The following is a 22,805-nucleotide window of genomic DNA, read 5'->3' as shown; positions in this document are numbered from 1 at the left end:
CCTCATATAGCAGGAGCAACGTTACGCCGGAAAAAGCCTTACGCAAACGACGTAACAAATACCGCCGGGCGCACGTACGTTTCTGAATCGGCGTATCCAGCTCATTTGCATATTCTACGCTGAAATCGACGGAAGCGCCACCTAGCGGCCAGCGTAAATATGCAACTAAGATACGACGGCGTAAGAGACTTACGCCAGTCGGATCTTAGGCAAATTTCGGCGTATCTTGTTTTCTGAATACAGAAAGAAGATACGCCGGCGCAGATTTGAATTTACGCGGCGTATCAATAGATACGCCGGCGTAAATTCTTTATGAATCTAGCCCAAAATGTTTTGTTGGCCCAACTACCTTAGCATAGCAGAGTCCATTTATATTTCCATGGGTCTTCCCAGTAGCCTATAATTCAGCCATGTGATCTTCACTGTCCTCCCAGGAGGCCGAGAGCCATCATTACATTTAAAGATAATTCAGTTTCCGTCCTGCTAAAAATGTTTGATTCCTTCCCGAACGCTGGTGATTAAGCCGATTACGTTGCTGGGTAATGCCGACTCCACCACAGATCGCGGTAGAAGACCACCAAGTTCTGTCTGGATGTAGACCACAAGCTTGGAATGTGCCGGGTTCCTGCATTAAACAAAGGGTAAAAAAAAACAATTATAATTATAGTACTTAGTAAGAAAATTCCACATTTGGCGTTACAGGGTGGCCATTTGCGCAGCTTTTTGTGTTTTTCTTTCTTTTCTTTCTTATTTTTCTTGCAGCTGTGGTGGCAACTCTGCACATGCTCAGTGAGTTTCTATGCTGAGCATTTCCTCCCTATGACTATAGAGGGGGGTATACATAGTGGTAAATAACAGCCCACTCCCTCCCTCCTCCTACATGCCCACTAACCAGTTAAACACAATAGGGGTGGGATATCACATGTAGATTATTGGAGACTTCACCTCCCTCTTATTCTAAAACACAGGCTGGGGGGGGCCAACACATCCTATGACTGGCAGAAATCCACCCACAACATGGTATTTAATTTCAAAAATATATTTGTATGACAATTTAACCGGTTAACGCCCGTCCACTGTATATATACGTCCTGTTTTTAAAGATGGATATCTCGGTAACGTTAGCAGCTGCTGCCACAACCGAGATATCCATCTCTTCAGTGGGCGGTCCTGTAAACGATAACGGTGGTCTCCGCCGCGAATTCGCCGCGAGATCACCACTATCGGTGGCGGGAGAGGGGCCCCCCCTCCCGCCGCTCTTCCGCCGCTTACCGGAGCCGTCGGTAGCGGCGGAGGCGATCAGGTGCTGCTGCCTGTTGTGTGAGGACTTAAATGAGGGCAAGATGGCCCCCACCCGTCCTCATAGCATTGCTGGGCGGAAGTGACGTCAAAACGTCAGTCCCGCCCAGCGTCTTAAAGAGACATTTTTTTTGTTGTCATTTTTTTAAATGACAAAATTTCCATTTTTTTTTTGCATTTAAGCCCAAATATGAGATCTGAGGTCTTTTTGACCCCAGATCTCATATTTAAGAGGACCTGTCATGCTTTTTTCTATTACAAGGGATGTTTACATTCCTTGTAATAGGAATAAAAGTGATACATTTTTTTATTTTATTTTTATTTCAGTGTAAAAAATTATAAAATCAATAAAAATAAATAAGAAAACAAAAATTTTTTTTTTTAAAGCGCCCTGTCCCAACGAGCTCGCGCGCAGAAGCGAACGCATACGCAAGTAGCGCCCGCATATGAAAACGGTGTTCAAACCACACAAGTGAGGTATCGCCGCGATCGTTAGAGCGAGAGCAATAATTCTAGCCCCAGACCTCCTCTGTAGCTCAAAAAATGCAACCTATAGAATTTTTTAAACGTCGCCTATCAAAATTTTTAAGGGTAAAAGTTTGACGCCATGCCACGAGCGGGCGCAATTTTTAAGCGTGACATGTTGGGTATCATTTCACTTGGCGTAACATTAACTTTCACAATATATAAAAAAATTGGGCCAAATTTATTGTCTTATTTTTTAATTCAAAAAAGAAAATTTTTTCCCAAAAAAGTGCGCTTGTAAGACCGCTGCGCAAATACGGTGTGACAAAAAGTATTGCAATGACCGTCATTTTATTCTCTAGGGTGTTAAAAAAATATATATAATGTTTGGGGGTTTTTAAGTAATTTTTTATCAAAAAAAACTGTTTTAGTCTTGTAAACGCCGAATCTGAAAAACAGGCTTGGGGCTTAAGTGGTTAAAACAGTTTATTAACCACTTGCCTACCGTCGTATTGTAAAATGACAGCGGCAGGAACCATCCCTCTCTCCTGACAGACGTCTTTGTCTTCCCAGCATTGTGCTCGCCGCATCACTGTGGTCCTCGATACGCGTGTCCGGCTGCCGCGATGGCCACCGGGCACCCGCGATTGCTCTTCACAGAGCAGGGACGTGGATCTGTGTGTGTAAACATACAGATCCACTTCCTGTCAGGGGAGAGGAGAACTGATTGTATGTTCCTTGTATATAGGAACAACGATTGGTCTCCTTCTCTCATCAGTCCCCTCCCCCCACAGTTAGAATCACTCCCTAAAACACACAACGCCCCCTAGTGTTAACCCCTTCCCTGCCAGTCACATTTATACAGTAATTAGTGCATTTTTATAGCACTGATCACTGAGTAAATGTGAATGGTCCCAAAATAGTGTCCGATATGTCCAACGCAATGTCACAGTCACGATAAATATCGCAGATCGCCGCCATTAGTAGTAAAAAAAAATTATAATAAGAATTACATAAAACTATCCCCTATAACTTTTGCGCAAACCAATCAATATACGCTTATTGCGATTTTTTTTTTACCAAAAATATGTAGAAGGATACATAATCGGTCTAAGGCCGCGCACACACGATCAGTCCATCCGATGAGAACGGACTGAAGGATCATTGTCTTAGGTTAACCGATGAAGCTGACTGATGGTCTGATGTGCCTACACACCATCAGTTAAAAAAATGGTCGAGACCAACGCGGTGACGTAAAACACAACGACGTGCTGAGAAAAATGAAGTTCAATGCTTCCAAGTATGCGTCGCCTTGATTCTGAGCATGCACGGGTTTTTAACCGATGCTTTTGCATACTAACCATCGGTTTTGACCTATCGGTTAGGCGTCCATCGGCTCAATTTTAAAGCAAGTTCTAAATTTTTTGACCGAAGGATAACTGACCGATGGGGCCCACATACCATCGGTTTGGACCGATGAAACGGACCTTCGGTCCGTTTCCATCGGTTTTGACCGACCGTGTGTACGTGGCCTAAACTGAGGGGGAAAAAAAAACGATTTTTTTTTTTAATGGGATATTTTTTATAGCAAAAAGTAAAAAAATATTGGGCCAGATTCACATACATCGGCGCATATTTCTGCCGGCGTAGCGCATCTCATATGCGCTACGCCGACGTAACACAGAGAGGCAAGCACAGTATTCACAAAGCACTTGCTCCCAATGTTGCGCAGGCGTAACGTAAAATCCTAGGTGTAAGCGGGCCTAATTCAAAGTAGGTGGAAGTGGGCGTGATCCATTTAAATGAAGCGTGACCCCATGCAAATGATGGGCCGAACGAACGGCGCATGCGCCGTCCTGTGGACGTATCCCAGTGCGCATGCTCAGAATCACGTCGAATATACTCCCTAAGATACGACGGCTCAATGCCTACGACGTGAACGTAACCTACGCCCAGCCCTATTCACGTACTACTACGTAAACAACGTAAAATACGACGGCTGTTCCCTGGTCCATAACTTTGCATGAGTTGCGCCTCATAGATTGGGAATAACTATATGCCGGACGCAAGCCTTACGCAAACCGCATATATTATGCGCCGGGCGCACGTACGTTCGTGAATCGTCGTATCTCCCTCATGTGCAATGAGGCGGCCAGCGTAAATATGCGCCCACGATACGCCGGCGTAGGAAAGTTACGTCGGTCGGAGGAAGCCTATTTTCAGGCATATCTAGTTCTATGGGCACGGCGCATAGATACGACGGCGCACATTTACACTTACGCGGCGTATCTGTAGATACGTCGGCGTAAGTGCTACGTGAATCCGGGCCATTGTGTTTTTTTCAAAGTTGTCAGTCTTTTTTGGTTTATAGCGCAAAAAATAAAAAAAACGCAGAGGTGATCAAATACCACCAAAAGAAAGCTCTATTTAATTTGGGTACAACGTCGCATGACCGCACAATTGTCATTCAAAGCGTGACAGCGCTGAAAGCTGAAAATTGGCCTGGACAGGAAGGGGGTAAAAATGCCCGGTATTGAAGTGGTTAATATTAACAATTTATTTTTACTCTGTATTCCAAAGGCTGCTTTTATTTTTTATTTTTTTTAACATATGACCAGCAGCAGAGGACTAGAAGCTCCTGCTTATGTTTCTCTGCAGGTACTTAGATATTTTTTTTTTTTTTATTTAAAAATGTGTCTGTTTAGTATTACTTTAATTAGATGGTACACCAATGTTGATGGCGAGGGGAAGATATAATTAAAAGGGAGGGCAAAATATAAGCAGAATAAACTTTAGTTTTAAATAATCCTTGGTGATCCTGCCCTGGTGGTTCTTGTTCGGGCACTTCCTGTTCTAGGGTGACAACGCACTATTCCTGTCTCCCAACTTTAATCCCTGTCACCTAGACACTGAAGGAAACTACCAGTGGCCATTGTAATGCACATTACGCAGTCACTGTCCACTGTTGCCACCATCAGAAAATCCGCCCTGAGAAATGCCATGCAGCCATTGCTGGCGCGTATGTAGACCGGAAGCGGCTGTAATGAGGCTGCAAGAATTCGGTAAAGCTGAGATGCAACAAAAGGGTGGAAAAAGCATTTAATTAAAAAAGACAACTGGTTATGATACCCAGCGCCATAGGCGTGCACAGGGGGTGTTCCAGGTGTGCCTGGGCACACCCTAATCACCCTATGCGGCACAGATTCCCCTGCTGATATTGCACCGAAGCCCCCCAACAGGGCTCATATTATTATTTTTTTAATAATATAAAACCAATAAAAATAAACTACTGACACCATCTGCTTCCCTACTGACACCATCTGCTTCCCTACTGACACCATCTGCTTCCCTACTGACACCATCTGCTTCCCTACTGACACATCCAATGCCCTACTAACACCGCCCATGTTTTAATACATTTTAAAATGTTTTTTACATTTATTTATAAGAGTGTGTGTGTTATATATATTATACCTTGCTATATACATACACACACACACATACATACACCCATGTGTGTTTGAGTTTTGAGGTGCACACCTATGCCCAGCGCTTTAACAAATTGAATGTTATTATAAAGTTTACAGCTCCTGCAAGGACGCATTTGAATACATTGTTCTGGGGTACTTACTCAGGCAGCGGTGAACATATATATCCAGTTGGGTAATTGAAGCCTCGAACATTTGAGGAATTTTCTGGGCATTTTTCATAATCAATATAAATGAGGGCTTATTAAAAAAATACAATTAAATATTTTTACTTTCACCCTGCAGTGATACATTTTGGCCATAAGAGGGCAGTCCCAACTAATAGGGCGGGGCAGTTGTAAAATACATGGTATTCGTTCCTTTAATTGTAATTCATTCACAATGCGCAAGCTTAAAGCGGGGGTTCACCCTTAGAGGGCACTTTTCCCCCTTAGATTCCTGCTCGTTTTCTCTAGGGGAATCGGCTATTTATTTTAAAATATGTGCAGTACTTACCCGTTTACGAGATGCATCCTCTCCGTCGCTTCCGGGTATGGGCTGCGGGAATGGGCGTTTCTTCTTGATTGACAGTCTTCCGAGAGGCTTCCGACGGTCGCATCCATCGCGTCACGATTTTCCGAAAGAAGCCGAACGTCGGTGCGCAGGCGCAGTATAGAGCCGCACCGACGTTCGGCTTCTTTCGGCTACGAGTGACGCGATGGATGCGACCGTCGGAAGCCTCTCGGAAGGCTGTCAATCAAGAAGGAACGCCCGCTCCCGGAGACCCATACCCGGAAGCGACGGAAGAAGATGCAGCTCGAAAACGGGTAAGTACTGCTCATATTTTAATACAAATAGCCGATTCCCCTAGACACAACGAGCAGGAATCTAAGGGGAGAAATTTTTTTTTTTCACAAATGGGTGAACTCCCGCTTTAAGGGATCCTGGGGTAGATTCACCTAGACTTACGACGGGCGTATCAGTAGATACGCCGTCGTAAGTCCGAATCCCCGCCGTCGCAACTTTATACGTATGCTCAAACTGAGATACGCTTAATTGTTGCCAAGATACGACCGGCGTAAGTCTCCTACGCCGTTGTATCTTAACTGCATATTTACGCTGGCCGCTAGGGGCGTGTACGCTGATTTATGCCTAGAATATGTAAATCGGCTAGATACGTACGCCCGGCCGTCGCAGTAAAGATACGCCGTTTACTTAAGGGGGTTTTCAGGCGTAAAGTTATTCCACCAAATACATGGCGCAGCCAATGTTAAGTATGGCCGTCGTTCCCGCGTCGAAATACATTTTTTTTACCTCGTTTGCGTAACTCATCCGTGAATGGGGCTGGCCGTAATTTACGTTCACGTCGAAAGCATGACGATTTGCCGACGTCATTTGGAGCATGCGCACTGGGATAGGTCCACGGACGGCGCATGCGCCGTTCATTAAAAACGTCAAATACGTGGGGTCACTAGTATTTTACATAGAACACGCCCCCAACCAGCCTATTTTGAATTAGGCGGGCTTACGCCGGCCCAGTTACACTGCTCCGCCGTAAGTTTCAGCGCAAGTTCTATGTGAATACAGGATTTGCTGCTCAAACTTACGGCGGCGTAGTGTATCTGAGATACGCTACGCCCGCCTAATTCTACCTGAATCTAGCCCCCTATGTTCAGCAGTCAGCGGCTTGTCAAGAATGACTGTGCAGCTCAGTTTTAACACTGAGCACATGCTTGTGTTGATGGCTCTCTCCTCCACTTGCGACTTGGACACTTCTGCGCTCGGTGGTGCAGGCTGTGCTCTCTCTCCCATTCACCCTTCTCGCTAGTGCAGCTCCTGTGTGTCTGTGAACACCGCCACCTGCTTGTAATACAGGAGCACTGCACTGGCAAGACAGAGGAGGGGAAGAAAGAACACAACACGCACCGTCTCCCAGCTCTCTCCTCCTCTCCTTGCTGCTCCCAGGGCTGGGCTGACAAGAGTAGTGATGCGGTTGTCATTACTCCTGTCAGCCTTGTAAGAGTAGGAAGGCACCCTATTCCCAACAGGAAGCAATTGCGCCCAGTGCAGCCATCCCTCCCGCCCACCCCTTGTACAGGCCCTGCCAGCATCATCTAGCTCAGTGGTCATCAACCCTGTCCTCAGGGCCCACTAACAGGCCAGGTTTGCAAGATAACTAAAATACATGACAGGTGATATTATTTGCTGCTCAGTAATTGCAATATTCTAGTCTGCATCTCCCCAAGGTAATACATAAAACCTGGCCTGTTAGTGGGCCCTGAGGACAGGGTTGATGACCACTGATCTAGCTTGTTCCTCCTCAACCTGACTGTCCCTGTCTTGCCCATTACATTCCTTTAGTGAAGGAGGCTTAGCTTCACGTGATGGTGTTACCCAGTGGGGTCTGTATACAAGTGAAGTCTACTAGGAATCATGGACGGCCTGTCCATTGTGGGCGCACAGGCACCACCTCCCCTTTCCACCACCGCTGCCCTCCCTGTTAATGCGCCAGGCCCCTCTCAGGACACTGGGCACATGAATTCCTATGGCGGGGGTGGGCAGGGGTGTTTTTTGAAGCACCTGATTAGAGCAAGTCTTCAAAGTAGGGTGGGGTCGGGACCCAGAGCATTGTGTCTGGAGCCCACCCAGGTGTGTTGCAACAGCGAATGAATATTCGCTGTTGCAACACTGATCCTCCTCCCTGCCAATCGGAAAGTGGGTCTAATACCCGTCGCTCCATTGGCTGAAAGGACAGGCGAACCTATTGGATGCCTAGGAGAAGGGGAGGAGACACACGGCAGAAGCGAGAAGACACAGGAGCCTCTGCCCGCCGCAGACTGATGTCCGCCAATGCCCCAATCCCCGCTGCTGCCCGATGTGCCCACTGATCCACGATGTACCTGCCGCTGCCCAATGTGCCCACTGATCCCCAATGTGCCTGCTGCTGCCCGATGTGCCTGCCAAGATGTGGTAAATGCCAGTGGACTGGCAGACAGCGAGGGGGTTGGTTGATTTCCACCCCCCCCCCCCAAACAAAAAAACACCAGCCGCCACTGCTAGGAATACCGAACGGAATCCAAGACATTTTGATATTTGCATAACTCCACCCAAGAGGAATTCTAGGAAGTATAAATCAGAAGAGGCAACAAATATGATATACAAATAATGTTTAGGATCTCTCCACATCCACAGAAATAGAGAGTCCCATCATCTGAAAGGTTGGAGGATATAGGGCAATAAAATCTCTGCACCTGAGTTTCCAGCTCCGCCCACCTGCTGCAGCCATCCAAAGGGAGCTTTAGACCAGGGCTCGACAAATCCCGGGCGCCAGGTCGCCATGGCGACTAGAAATGGTGTCCTGGCGACTTGGCTTGGAAGGTGAATCTGGTGGTGAGCCGTTGGTATTACAAGTTATTACCACCAGATGTGTAAGATGGCGCCATCTGGTGGTGAGCCGTTGGTATTACAAGTTATTACCACCATGTGTAAGCTGGCGCCATCTGGTGGTGGCCGTTGGTATTAGAAGTTAAGCATTACAAGTTAAACAGCAATTCTAATGTCATTTTTCACTATTTTTCACTGCCATCTTCTTCCCTCTAATTAGAACCCCCAAACATTATATATACTTTTTATCCTAACACCCTAGAGAATAAAATGGCAATCGTTGCAATACTTTCTGTCACGCTGTATTTGCACAGCGGTCTTACAAGCGCACTTTTTTGGGAAAAAATGACACTTTTTAATTAGAAAATAAGACAACAGTAAAGTTATCCCCATCTTTTTTTAATATTATGAAAGATAATGTTACGCCGAGTAAATTCATACCCAACATGTCATGCTTCAAAATTGCGTCCGCTCGTGGAATGCCGACAAACTTTTACCCTTTAAAATCTTCATAGGCGACGTTTAAAAAAATCTACAGGTTGCATGTTTTGAGTTACAGAGGAGGACTAAAGCTAGAATTATTGCTCTCGCTCTACCAATCGCGGCGATACCTCACATGTGTGGTTTGAACACCGTTTACATATGCGGGCGCTGCTCACGTATGTGTTCGCTTCTGCGCGCAAGCTCGTCGGGACGGGGTGCGTTTTCTGGCTCCTAACTTTTTTAGCTGGCTCCTAGATTCCAAGCACATTTGTCAAACCCTGCTTTAGACTCATTTACAGAGGGGTGGATTCATAATTAGGTGCACAAGATGAAAAATAAATAATAATGGCAGAAACGCACTCACCATTAGTGGTGACGACTCCTCCGTCATATCTCCTAATGTGTACTAGATCCACAAACTCTCTGGAGGAAATAAGCCCCATCCCATAACTGTGTGTGATGGTGCGACAGATCAAAGTGTCCTACAATAAGAAAACTTTATTAGTGCAAAACATCAATAACAGTGGAGATCATATTGATTTGACTCCTACTAGTCCAATAAAATTAAAGAGTAACCCCAACCCAAGCACAAGGGAAGAGCCTGAAATTTACAGCCATAGGTAAGAGCAGCGTTTCTAAAAAAAAAAAAAGGGGACAAAACACATCTGTAGAGAGATGGTGCTGCTCACCCCGAAATAGGTATCAAGGGTATTTTCCCCAATGGGGTTTTTGGGCAGCTCAATTAATGAATTAGGATACAATGTAAAAGAAAAAGGTTTTTATTGGATGACACAAAAAGAGGGGATGTAGGGGTAGTTAAGATTTGAGTTGCGGTATTACAAAATCATTAAAATTCCATACATTTCACAAGACACAACAGATTGATATACAGCTTGGTATATGTGGGTACAAGCGTATAAACAATTCCTAACACGTTTCGACCCTAAAGGTCTTCTTCAGAGGTAACGTTGTAACTGAAAGAAATTTACAAAAGATTTGTTATTATTATATGTTTTATCAACTATCCCCCTCCTTTGCCCCATCTAGGTACATCGGGGACCTATCAAACAAATTACATAAAAGATCAATACATTTTAAGTTGATGAGTATGGAACAGTCCAAACCGAACTTCATTGTCGCAATAGGGGAGGCCCCATTAGTCCCCCAGAGTGGTGTTCCGACCTCAAAGCGCTCCGATACAGGTACCCCACGAAAAAGCAGAGTGATCAAGTGTGACTATACAGGAGGTCACCGGGTAGCGGGCGGTGCCCGACAAGTAGGTAGGTCGGGGGGGGGGGGGGGGGGGAGGGTTAGACGCCTGCGGCAAAGTAATTAAAGAGCATTGTTATATTTTGATTTGATGGTGTGTATATATGTATATGTATCAGACACACCTTCATATGATCGAGTTATCTGGATCACATAATCAGTTCTGGGGACTCCCATGGGGGGGGGGGGGGGGAGGCTCCAGACATAGTTAGAGGTAAGTATAAATGAATTAAATTGATATATCAAAAATGTATTATCAGCTATATTAAGGCATCATATTAATTAGATTGAATTAAAATTAAATCTAAATGTTAGACCCCTTTCACATTGAGGCGTTTTTCATGCGGTACAGCGCTAAAAATAGCGCTGCTATGCCGCATGAAAAAATCATGCCCTGTAGGCTTCAATGTGAAAGCCCGAAGGCTTTCACACTGGAGTGGTGCGCTAGCAGGACCGCTCCAAAAGTCCTGCTAACCGCATCTTTGGAGCGGTATAGGAGCGGGGTGTTTACTGCTCCTATACCACGCCTTCCCATTGAAATCAATGGGAAACCGCGGTAATACCGCCCACAGTGCGGGCGGTATTAACCCTTTTTCGGCCGCTAGTGGGGATTAAAACCTCACCGCTAGTGCCGGAATATCGCAGTAAATACGACGGTATATTGGGCAGCGGCTACCCCTAGCCGCTGCCCAATGTGAAAGCAGCCCAAGTGAAAAAGTAAATGGAAATTGATTGAAAATTGGGGGTTGAAATAAATGAAAATGAAATGAAAGTGCGGTGAAGTGAACTGATGTTGGAAGATTAAAGTGTTGGTGAAGGGAATGAAGTGATGTGTACTGTGTAACTGTGTAGATAGAGAGTGAGTGTGGTGTGTGTGAAGTACTGGGATAATGATTGACCTGTGTAGGCTAATGGTTAAAAGTAGGGTTGTCCCGATACCACTTTTTTAGGACCGAGTACAAGTACCGATACCTTTTTTCAAGTAGTCGCCGATACCGAATACCGATACTTTTTTTAAATGTGTCCCCAAATGCAGCCATGTCCCCCCCATATGCAGCCATGTCCCCCCCATATGCAGCCATGTCCCCCACATATGCAGCCATGTCCCTCTAGCCATGTCCCTCACATATGCAGCCATGTCCCTCTAGCCATGTCCCTCACATATGCAGCCATGTCCCTCTAGCCATGTCCCTCACATATGCAGCCATGTCCCTCACATATGCAGCCATGTCCCTCTAGCCATGTCCCTCACATATGCAGCCATGTCCCTCTAGCCATGTCCCTCACATATGCAGCCATGTCCCTCTAGCCATGTCCCTCACATATGCAGCCATGTCCCTCACATATGCAGCAATGTCCCTCTAGCCATGTCCCTCACATATGCAGCAATGTCCCTCTAGCCATGTCCCTCGATGCGGCGGCGCGATGCGGCGGGGGGGGAAAGTATTCTATTTAGGTAACGAGTACTCCCGCAAATACTCGGTATCGGTCCCGATACCGATACTGGTATCGGTATCTGGACAACCCTAGTTAAAAGCAATGTGTGATAGGAAGGATAACCTAGGAAAAGGGTGAGAGGGGAGAGTGGGGGAAGGGGAGAGGGGAGAGTGGGGTTAATTAAGGCTATATTGAAAGCTGTGTGTAAGGAATAAAGATCATGGCAAGTGAGGACTGTGGAGCTGGGGACAGAGAATTGTGGAAAAATTGATGTTGGAGTATTAGATGAAACGTAGGAAAAAGGGAATGGAAAAATGAGAAATGAAGTGTATGAATATAAAGGTGAGTATAAGGCCTCATTCACACGGAGATCAGTCCGCAGATCTCCGCTGAGCCGACGGATGACAAGCTCCTCTCTGCTCACTGAGTGGGGAGGGGCTTGTCGGGCACCGCTGTCTCCCATGGAGCGATCTGATGAAAACGGACAGCATGTCCGTTTTCATCAGATCTTACCCGATCCGCCATGGACGGATGGGGATGTGCCCCCATACGTCTGTTTTTAGTGGATCGGATGTCAGTGGACATATCTCCGCTGACATCCGACGCTCCATAGGGATGCATGGGGCGGCCGTTCAGGTCCGCCGTCAAAACTGACAGGCGGACCCGAACGATCCGTCCGTGTGAATGTTGCTGAACGTGGGAGATGTGTAACATTAAGAGATAGGTGTATAAATATTACCTTTACTATCAGAGTAGTGAGGTATCCTTGAAGTGTTAGCAAAGCAATCAGGGAAGACCAAGTTTCAATAATAAGAAACCTTGGAATTAAATGATATCACATCCACAATCTGCAATAAAGAGAAAGGGGAGTTCTTTGAAATATATTAAAAGTATAGGAGTAAGTTGGTAGTAAAGTTTGATATGCCTAGGCTTACCCAAAGGGAGATGTCAGCACTCATGGAGATACCAGGGGTCCTCTAAAGGAGTGCATGAGGCTCAGGGGATTATATGTGATCCCTCAATTGATTAATTGGCCAGCAGGTCCGCTACCCGGTGATCTCCTGTATAGTCACACTTGATCACTCTGCTTTTCCGTGGGGTACCTGCATCGGAGCGCTTTGAGGTCGGAACACCACTCTGGGGGACTAATGGGGCCTCCCCTATTGCGACGATCAAGTTTGGTTTGGACTGTTCCATACTCATCAACTTGGTAAAATTTGTTGATCTTTTATGTAATTTGTTTATGTCTCTTTTTCTTCTCTCCCCCCCCCCTCTCTTTTATAGGTCCCCGATGTACCTAGATGGGGCAAAGGAGGGGGATAGTTGATAAAAAATATAATAATAACAAATCTTTTGTAAATTTCTTTCAGTTACAACATTACCTCTGAAGAAGACCTTTAGGGTCGAAACACGTTAGGAATTGCTTATACGCTGGTACCCACATATACCAAGCTGTATATCAATCTGTTGTGTCTTGTGAAATGTATGGAATTTTAACGATTTTGTAATACCGCAACTCATATCTTAACTACCCCTACATCCCCTATTTTTGTACGTGTCATCCAATAAAAACCTTTTTCTTTTACATTGTATCCTAATTCATTAATTGAGCTGGCCAAAAACCCCATTGGGGAAAATACCCTTGATAGAGCAGCGTTTTTCATCCTTGTCTCAGCCCTGGCACCCTTTAAGGACCAATTCACGCTATTTGTGGTGACTGGCGTTTTTTTGCACTGTAAAAGACCAGTCGCTGCAAGGATACACAGAAAGCAATTGTTTTTGTGTCCTATTCACATTGGCACGCAGCCCAGACATGCTGCATTTTATCACAGCGCAATGAACAGAATCACAAGTCGCTGTACAGTGACATAAGTGGAGTGTCACGTTTGTCACTTTTGTGCACTTTAAATAAAGTTTCTATAAAAAAAAAAAAGGGAGCTGCGTGATGCAGTGAATCTTACACCACAGCGCCCCCTACCGCAATGGGAATGGACAGCTGCTGGAGAGGTAAATCACTGCAATTTACTTCACTGTTAAGTGTGAACAGGCCCTGCAAAATCTCCAGGCGCCCGGGTCAGTTACACTGTGTTTGTTTGTTTTTTTCCACCCAAGTTGGGCCTTAATTTGGGTGTGAATATAATGCATATCTCTTTTATTTTTTTATTATCATCATATTTTTTATTATTATATAATTTTTGTAAAGTTTAGCGATATACAGTATCGTTTTCTCATAAAGGAATATTAGAAAACTATACCTCATGTTGGCCACTAGATGGAGCTGATGTTACAGGAAATAAAGTATAACTAAAGGCAACTTTTTTATTTATTTTTACAGTTTTGGATAGATTGGGGGGGGGGGGGGATTAGAACCCTTTTAAGTTTTTATTACTGTCTGTGTCTCAGTTAGGGAGATTCACCCTCTTTTTTTGTCCTGTTTACCATTATCATTAAAAGTTAAAGAAAATCTAAATTTTTGGGTTGTCCCCAGAAAAGTAATAGAGAGGAAATCTTCCAATGGGGACACTAGTTCTGGTGACCTGGGCTGAGGGCAAAGCAGTCTTACACAGGGAACTCTTGGCCTGTCATAAAAGGCCCTAGCCCCCACCTCCATAAGGGTCAGGAAGTCTACAGCTGGTGCAGGTCTACTTCTTCCTAGCCTCCACATGCTGGCCGTATATGTACTTGCGTAGGGCAGGGCTGGTGCAAGGATTTTTGACATCTCATTTTGCCGCCCCCTTTTATCTGCCCATGTAAACCCCACCTTTTTAATAAAGCACCCATCAAATGCAGCCTCACCAGCGGCCATCAAATGCAGCCTCACCAGCGGCCATCAAATGCAGCCTCACCAGCGGCCATCAAATGCAGCCTCACCAGCGGCCATCAAATGCAGCCTCACCAGCGGCCACCAAATGCAGCCTCACCAGCGGCCATCAAATGTAGCCTCACCAGCTCCCATCAATGCAGCCTACCAGTGCTCGGGACACAGTCCTTCACCAAGGCTGCGCCTCTGACACTATTAGGTAGATTCACACACATTTGCCTAACTTTAGGGCGGCCTAGCCTAGCCTGTTTAGGCTACACCGCCGTAAATTAGTTAGGCTAGTAGTGATTCAAAAATCTACTTGCCTGCTAATCTACGGCGGCGTAGCCTAAAACGAGTGGGCGTAAGGGCGCCTAATTCAAATTGCTTGGAGGGGGGCGTGTTGTATGGAAATGAGGCTTGACCTCACGTTTTTTGACGTTTTTTTGACACTGCGCATGCGGCGGGCGACTACATTTCCCAGTGCGCATTGCGGCTAAGTACGCCGTACGGGCCTATTGATTTCGACGTGTACGTAAACGACGTAAATCACGATTCGCGGACGACTTGCGCAAACGACGTAAACAATTCAAACCTCGCTGTGGGAACGGCGGCCATACTTAACATTGTTATTCCACCTCATAGGTGGAATAACTTTAGGCGGCCTATCCCTTACGGAAACGACGTAATTCGACGGCGTAGGCCTGGCGTACGTTCGTGAATCGGCGTATCCCCTAATTTACATAATCTACGCCGGCTGCAATGGAAGCGCCATCAGAAACATTGCAAGCTAAGATAGAATGGCGCAAGCCGGCCTATCTTAGCTTTGTTTAAGCGTATCTCTGTTTGAGCATACGCTTAAACAAACGCTGGCGTAAATTCAGAGTTAGGTCGGCTTATCTGTAGATAAGCCGGCCTAACTCTTTGTGAATCTACCTATATGTGCGAACGGAGAGGCGGCTGCCTGCTGATGCTGAGACTTAGTTGCTTGCTGCATAGAAAAGAGAGTAGGAAAACCAGTGGCCGGGTGCCCTAGGCGGCCGCCTAGGTAACCTCCTGGTAGCACCAGCCCTGGTGTAGGGTGATGGGCTCCCATGCCCCAGGGCACCTCCCAATCTGGCTTATATGTGGGTGCTGCCTCACCCTCACTTCACTGTAGGAGGGATCTAACTAAAAGAGGCCTAGCACCTGATGACACTATCTGCTATAACTAGACACTATTGCCACAGAGCCACCTAGTGGCAGACTAGCTAACTGCACCTGCCTACAACAAGTCGTATAAGGCAGTGATTCTCAAACCTGTCCTCGAGTACCCCCAACAGGCCATGTTTTGGGAATTTCTCTGAGATAAAATAGCTGTCAAAAACACCATGCCATTGACTCTGATTTAGAGCACATGTGCAAGATAAAGGAAAACCTGCAAACATGGTCTGTTAGGATTACTTGAGGACAGAGATGAGAACCACTGGTATAAGGTATCAGTATGACTTCATAAGATAAATTAAATGATTTGCAAATGATTTTTTTTTTTGTATAGCCAAACCTAGAAGAAGTATAATAGAAGGTGGAGAACCTGGTCAATGTGCTCTAGAGTGGAGTAGAATTTCAAGGATTTGTCCCACTTTTTCCTGTGTTCATCAATATACAGAAATGGAATGACTTTCTCTGGAACTTCTTTGATTATCCCTTCTCCGCGGTATCTGAATAGTGGGATAAAAAAGGACATGTATGAATTATAATGGACCCGTAACCGACACATCAACCTACACCTGTGTAGTTCTTCTTTGGTCAAGTTTTCCATAAAAAGAAAGTGGTGCACACACATCAATGCGGAATACCTTCTCTTCTGGTTCAGTGGGTTGTGGTTCTTCTGGTTTCTTGGTTCAGTTGGTCCCTCCTCAGCACAACATTCTGGGATATATTTTATTATTGGCCCCTAAGCCCTACACCAGGGGTACGGAACTAAAATTCATGGAGGTCTGGTCAGTAAAACGTTCTTCCAGCAGAGGACCAAATGGCACGTTTGTCCAGTGACTCAGGTCCTTCACATCACAGCCCCCTCCTCTTAGATCACAATCCTGTTCTTATGTCATTGTCCTCTGTAGTGTGCTGCCCCCCCCTCAACCCCCCAACAGCAGTATCCTCTGCTCCCCCCCTAACAGATCACCTCCCACAGTAGTGTCATCTGCCTCCCCCCACAGTAGTGTTCTCTGCCTCCCCCTACAGTAGTGTTCTCTGCCTCCCCCTACAGTAGTGTCCTGTGCCTCCCCCTACAGTAGTGTTCTCTGCCTCCCCCTACAGTAGTGTTCTCTGCCTCCCCCCACAGTAGTGTCCTCTGCCTCCCCCCACAGTAGTGTTCTCTGCCTCCCCCTACAGTAGTGTCCTGTGCCTCCCCCTACAGTAGTGTCATCTGCCTCCCCCTACAGTAGTGTCCTCTGCCTCCCCCCTACAGTAGTGTTCTCTGCCTCCCCCTACAGTAGTGTCCTCTGCCTCCCACCACAGTAGTGTCCTCTGCCTCCCACCACAGTAGTGTCCTCTGCCTCCCACCACAGTAGTGTCCTCTGCCTCCCACCACAGTAGTGTCCTCTGCCTCCCACCACAGTAGTGTCCTCTGCCTCCCACCACAGTAGTGTCCTCTGCCTCCCACCACAGTAGTGTCCTCTGCCTCCCCCCACAGTAGTGTCCTCTGCCTCCCCCCACAGTAGTGTCCTCTGCCTCCCCCTACAGTAGTGTCCTCTGCCTCCCCCCACAGTAGTGTCCTCTGCCTCCCCCACAGTAGTGTTCTCTGCCTCCCCCTACAGTAGTGTCCTCTGCCTCCCCCTACAGTAGTGTCCTCTGCCTCCCCCCACAGTAGTGTTCTCTGCCTCCCCCTACAGTAGTGTCCTCTGCCTCCCCCCACAGTAGTGTCCTCTACCTCCCCCTACAGTAGTGTCCTCTGCCTCCCCCTACAGTAGTGTCCTCTACCTCCCCCTACAGTAGTGTCCTGTGCCTCCCCCTACAGTAGTGTCATGTGCCTCCCCCCACAGTAGTGTTATACCTGAAGAGTTCCACACTTTAAGGCTGGCTCCACCCAGAAGTGATGATAAGGGTCAAGGGGCATAGTAGCCATCTTAGAGAGACCACATGTAGGAAGCAGAGATATGTATTGTCCTGAGATGCATGTTCCAGTGTACAGTCTGTACTGAATAAACATCCATTGTTCCAGACCAGAGTCTTGTGTCCCTCACAACACAGAGGCTATAACAGTGGCGACGAGGATGGGATTTACAAAGTGTCTATCAGTCTGAGAGAGAGACAAAGAGAGACAAAGACATTGTGGATTGTCACCTGGATAAAAGCAATCACAGATCCCAGCAGGAAAATGTCATTAATCGGGACATTAAGTGAGTTTGGAGAACAGACATCCTGGAGTTCCTGGGTTGAGAGACTGGAACAGTATTTCAGTGCAAATGACATCCCAGACAACAGGCAAGTAGCAGTGTTTCTGACAGTGGTTGGGGCCAAGACATATGACACTCTAATGCCGCGTACACACCATCACTTTATGTGATGAAAAAAAATGACGTTTTTAAAAACGTCACTTTAATTGACTGTGTGTGGGGGAAAACGTTGTTTTATGTCTTGTAAAAAACGACCAAAAAAAATTGAAGCATGCTTCAATTTTATGTGTCGTTTTTCAAAAGTGCACTTTTTACTTCACAGAAATTGACCGTGTGTAGCAAAAAAACGTCGTTTTCTAAGACGTTTTTTCATCCACGCATGCCCAGAAGCTACTTATGAAGCAAGCTTCAATGGTAAAACGTGGTGGAACGTAACCTCACTTTGCAAGAACATTGTGAGAAAAACGATGGTGTGTAGGCAACTTCGTCTTTGAAAATTGAAGTTTCAAAAACGTCATTTTTTACTTCACAGAAAGTGTCTTTTTTTTCATCACATAAAGTGATGGTGTGTATGCGGCATTAGAGATTTGCTTTCCCCTGTAAAACCGGCAGCTAAGACATTGGCAGAGCTGCTGACACCGCTAGAGGATCACTTCCAGCCTAAACCATTAGAAATTGCAGAAAGATTTCGCTTCTATCAGAGGCAGCAGCAGACAGGTGAAGAGATTAAAGTTTATGTGCTTGCCCTTCGCAGACTAGCCTCTACCTGTTCTTTTGGGGACTACCTACCTACTGCACTGAGAGATAAGTTTGTCATGGGACTGAATTGTGAGTCAACCCAAAAGAGACTGTTAACAGAGAAAGACCTTACCCTTACAAAGGCAATTGAGATAGCTTCAGTGATGGAAATGGCTGTGAAAGATACAAAGGAATTGAACCCCCAGAGCAGAAGGGAAGAGGTGAAGCAGGAAGTTTTCAGAACAGCAGTCAAACCAACTGCTGCAAACTGGAAATACAGACCCCCACCAAGCCGGGAGTCAGCTTACCACCATTGTGGGAATACAGACCATGACCACAAAGTCTGCCGGTTTAAGGATCAGACTTGTCATAATTGCGGTAGGACCGGCCATCTGAAACGAGTTTGCCGTAGCAAGAAGGTGCGAGATAAACAACCTCTGAACCCCAAGACAAAGACATATATGGTGGGAAGATATACATCATCATCTGAGTCAGAGGATGAGGCTGTGCTCCACAGGTTAGACATACATCATATGCATTCAGCACCCTCCGCAATGACTGTAGATGTAACCATTGAGGGAAAGAGACTCAAGATGCTAGCAGGGATTGTGCTGCATTTGTGAAGTCAGTCAGTCAGTCAGTGTCAGCGGTGGAGTAGGGCGCTTCGGACCTTCCGCATACGAGCCTGCTCTCACCCAGACCTGGCAGTCAGATGCTAGGCAGACGCTAGGCAGACTCTCCAAGAAACAGCTCCCTGGAACCAGGAACCAGCACCTCTCTCTCCACGAGGACTCCTCTTTACTTCCGCAGGTAAGACCCTGCCTCTCAGGGCCTGACATCCTGGGGATCCACTGACGGCCGTCCTTATCAGGGCAGCCGTCACACAGACCCCACACTGCGGCTCTCTGTACTACCTTTCGCCGGCATCATCGCCCGCACGGCCACCCTCGTTTGTGGTGGTCCCAAGTCACCCCCCCTGGGTGTATTTCCGGCGTTTTTTGGTGTTCCTTCACCCCCGCGCCAGCCTGCTCCTTTTCGCGGCCACCGCACCTTAGGAAAGTCCGCGGCTTCAGCCGCGGCCTACCGGCGCGCCGTTCGTTTCTCCCTACACTAACTTCCAAAAGCACAGATCGCTCTGGATTTTCACCCCCACACCCCCAGAGGTCCCCTGTTCAGCAACTTCATCGGTAAAATATTGTTTTTACCAAGCTGACAGCCCCCCCCCCAGCCTGGGTCCTGTGCTTTGCCTGGCGGCCATTTTTTGGTACACCCCAGCAGCAGTGACACCCAGCATCCCCCCCCCCTTTTCCCCTCCATAGCCGTCAGTCTTTTGATCCAGGGTTTTGATCCGATCGCCTTCAGGGATCAGGAAGGAATTTTTTTCCCTGCCGCAGCACATTGGCCAGCTTGCCCAGGGTTTTTTTGCCTTCCTCTGGACCAAACATAATTCCCCTTGAGCAAGGATTCTGCGAATCCTCTCTCACCCTACACCCGCACTCCCGCCCACGGTGACTGGCAACAATGGTTAAGTTGCGATACTCTGCAGAAACCATTTGGGGTCTGAGACAATTCGCAACTACATTACCTGCCGCCACCACAATAGCCTTAAAATCAGATCAACTTTTGAGATTCGATCATCGATCGATCATCAAAAATTTCAATCATTCAACACAGCTCAAGCACATATCATGTGCTTTGCTTAACACTAGATCGGCAGTTAAACACCGATCAGAAATCCATGATTTCTTACTACAAAACGATCTAGACTGCCTCTTTATTACGGAAAGTTGGCTGTCGGACGATTGCAACACCATTCTCGGAGAACTGGTACCAGCAAACTACCGCATCTTAACGGAAAATAGAATAGGGCAAAGGGGAGGAGGCCTGGCGGTGATTCATAAGTCGCATATTGCAATCACTAAACCGGTCCTTCAAAATCCTCTACCTTTTATGGAAACCCTTACGCTTCAACTTCAAGCTCACTCTCAGGAGACCGTTCACATTCTCCTCTGCTATAGGCCCCCTGGGCCCAAATCGCAGTTGATTTCAGCATTAACGGAGTTCATTTCCACCTACTCCCTTAACAGCAATCATCTTTTGCTGCTCGGGGATTTCAATTTGTGGGCAAACTCCTCACAGGATCCCATCGCGGACACCTGCATCGACCACCTGGAAGGATTAGGACTTCAACAACTTATACGCGGACCAACGCATGCTTCAGGTCACACACTCGACCTAATTTTCAGACAAAATCTGAAAATAAACATTTTGGGAAATGAACCTTTGCCATGGACAGACCACCATGCAATCAGCTTCATAATTCCCAGAACTCCACTAGTCATGAAAGTACCCAAGCCGGTGACAATACACTGGGCTAGATCTCAGAAGAAGCTCCACTCGGAACTCTTCAGATCTACCCTGGGAAACCGAATGGGGGCTATTCCTCCTCAGCTAGCAGCCTCAGATACTTTGGATGCCATAAATGCAGCTCTGCTACAGTCAGCCGACTTAGCAGCACCAAAGCGCAAACTCCGCAGCCGGGCAAAAAAGTCCAGCTGGTTCAATAACCAGCTGTCGCTATTGAAGCAAGAGCGCAGAAGGGCGGAAGCCGCCTGGAAAAGAAGTCCTTCAGAAGACCGCCTCAACTTCTACAAAGCAGTAACAACACGATATCACAAGGAAATTTTCAAAGCCAAAAAACTTCACTTCTCCATGGTGATTAACAACGCAATGAATCGCCCACGCGAACTCTTCAGGATGGTCACCCAGACCATGAATCCGGGATGTCTAGAAGTCCCCACTTCAGACACCCAAGAGTTCTGCAATGAACTATCGGATTTCTTCATCAACAAAATTGAAAAAATTCGGGTAAGTATTCGGCAAAACAATACTCCACTCAGCCCCTTCTTCAATCAAAACAACGACGGAACGCCTCTACAATCAACTAAGTTCACTTTGGAACCCATCTCCATCGATACCACAAAAAAATTCATTGGTGCGCTGCGCAACAGCACAGCACCCAATGACATCATTCCCACCAAGCTACTGAAGGAATGTGCCGACATCCTGGCGCCTCCGATCACGCAGCTTATAAATCAGTCATTTAAGGAAGGCATAGTGCCTTCCCTGCTGAAAGAGGGCACAATCCTGCCGATCTTGAAAAAACCTAATTTGGATCCTATGGACCCAACTCACCGCCGTCCCATAACAAGTCTAAATGCTCTGTCCAAGATAATGGAGAAAGTGGTGGTAAATCAGCTGCAACAGCATCTGGACACCCACAACCTACTCGATCCATTTCAATCCGGGTTCCGTCCCGGACACGGGACAGAAACGGCCTTACTGAAAATATGGGACGATGCGCTCGAGGCCGCAGACGAAGGAGAATCGTGTCTCCTGGTTCTGCTGGACCTAAGCGCAGCTTTTGACACAGTAGACCATAAATTGCTACTGAGACGACTAACAGAAGTCGCCGGAGTCTCAGAAGATGCCTTACCATGGTTCTCCTCTTTTCTCGGAAACCGATCACAAACAGTGAAACTGGGATCCTTCACGTCAGAAAAACGCACGGTGTCATGTGGGGTCCCCCAAGGATCCCCCCTATCACCGGTGCTGTTTAATATCTATCTTCGTCCTCTCTTTGATATTATCAGTAGCCATGAACTACTCTATCACTCTTATGCAGACGACACGCAGTTGTATTTTCGCATCTGCCATAAAAAGGATCATCATCTCAGATTAGAGAAATGTCTCTCTTCAATAGAAAACTGGATGACTAAGAGTTATCTCAAACTCAATAGTGTTAAAACAGAACTCTTTATCTTCGATGCCAGTCGGAAGAAACAACCGACAACAAACTGGACACCATCTCCCATCCTGGGACAAATCATCTCCCCTAGCTCCAAAGTCAAAAGTCTGGGAGTCACGTTTGACACCTTCATGACAATGGACGCACAAATAGGGTCAGTAGTCAGCGGGGCGCACCATTTGATGCGCCTACTACGCAGACTGATTCCATTTATCCCCAAAGAAGACGTAGCAGTCGTGGTGGGAACTATCGTGAATTCCAGACTGGACTATGCT

At 46.6% G+C, this 22,805-nt stretch overlaps 1 protein-coding gene across 1 annotated transcript in view; it reads right to left on the bottom strand.

The window, feature by feature from the left end:
* Window positions 1–478: 478 nt before the first annotated feature.
* STARD6 (StAR related lipid transfer domain containing 6) overlaps window positions 479–22,805 on the bottom strand; it is a 42,954-nt gene continuing 20,627 nt past the window's right edge. The window contains exons 4-7 of the mRNA XM_040337168.1: window positions 16,178–16,304; window positions 9,463–9,580; window positions 5,396–5,492; window positions 479–625 (exon numbers count right to left, since the gene is read on the bottom strand). Of these exons, the coding sequence (XP_040193102.1) occupies window positions 484–625; window positions 5,396–5,492; window positions 9,463–9,580; window positions 16,178–16,304 (484 nt within the window). The 3' untranslated portion in view covers window positions 479–483. The remainder of the gene's footprint in view (window positions 626–5,395; window positions 5,493–9,462; window positions 9,581–16,177; window positions 16,305–22,805) is intronic.

Source organism: Rana temporaria, chromosome 1 (genome assembly GCF_905171775.1).
Source record: "Rana temporaria chromosome 1, aRanTem1.1, whole genome shotgun sequence".
Classification (NCBI taxonomy): domain Eukaryota; kingdom Metazoa; phylum Chordata; class Amphibia; order Anura; family Ranidae; genus Rana; species Rana temporaria.
Note: the sequence above shows the minus strand (reverse complement) of the source record. Positions and strands in the feature narration are given on the sequence as shown.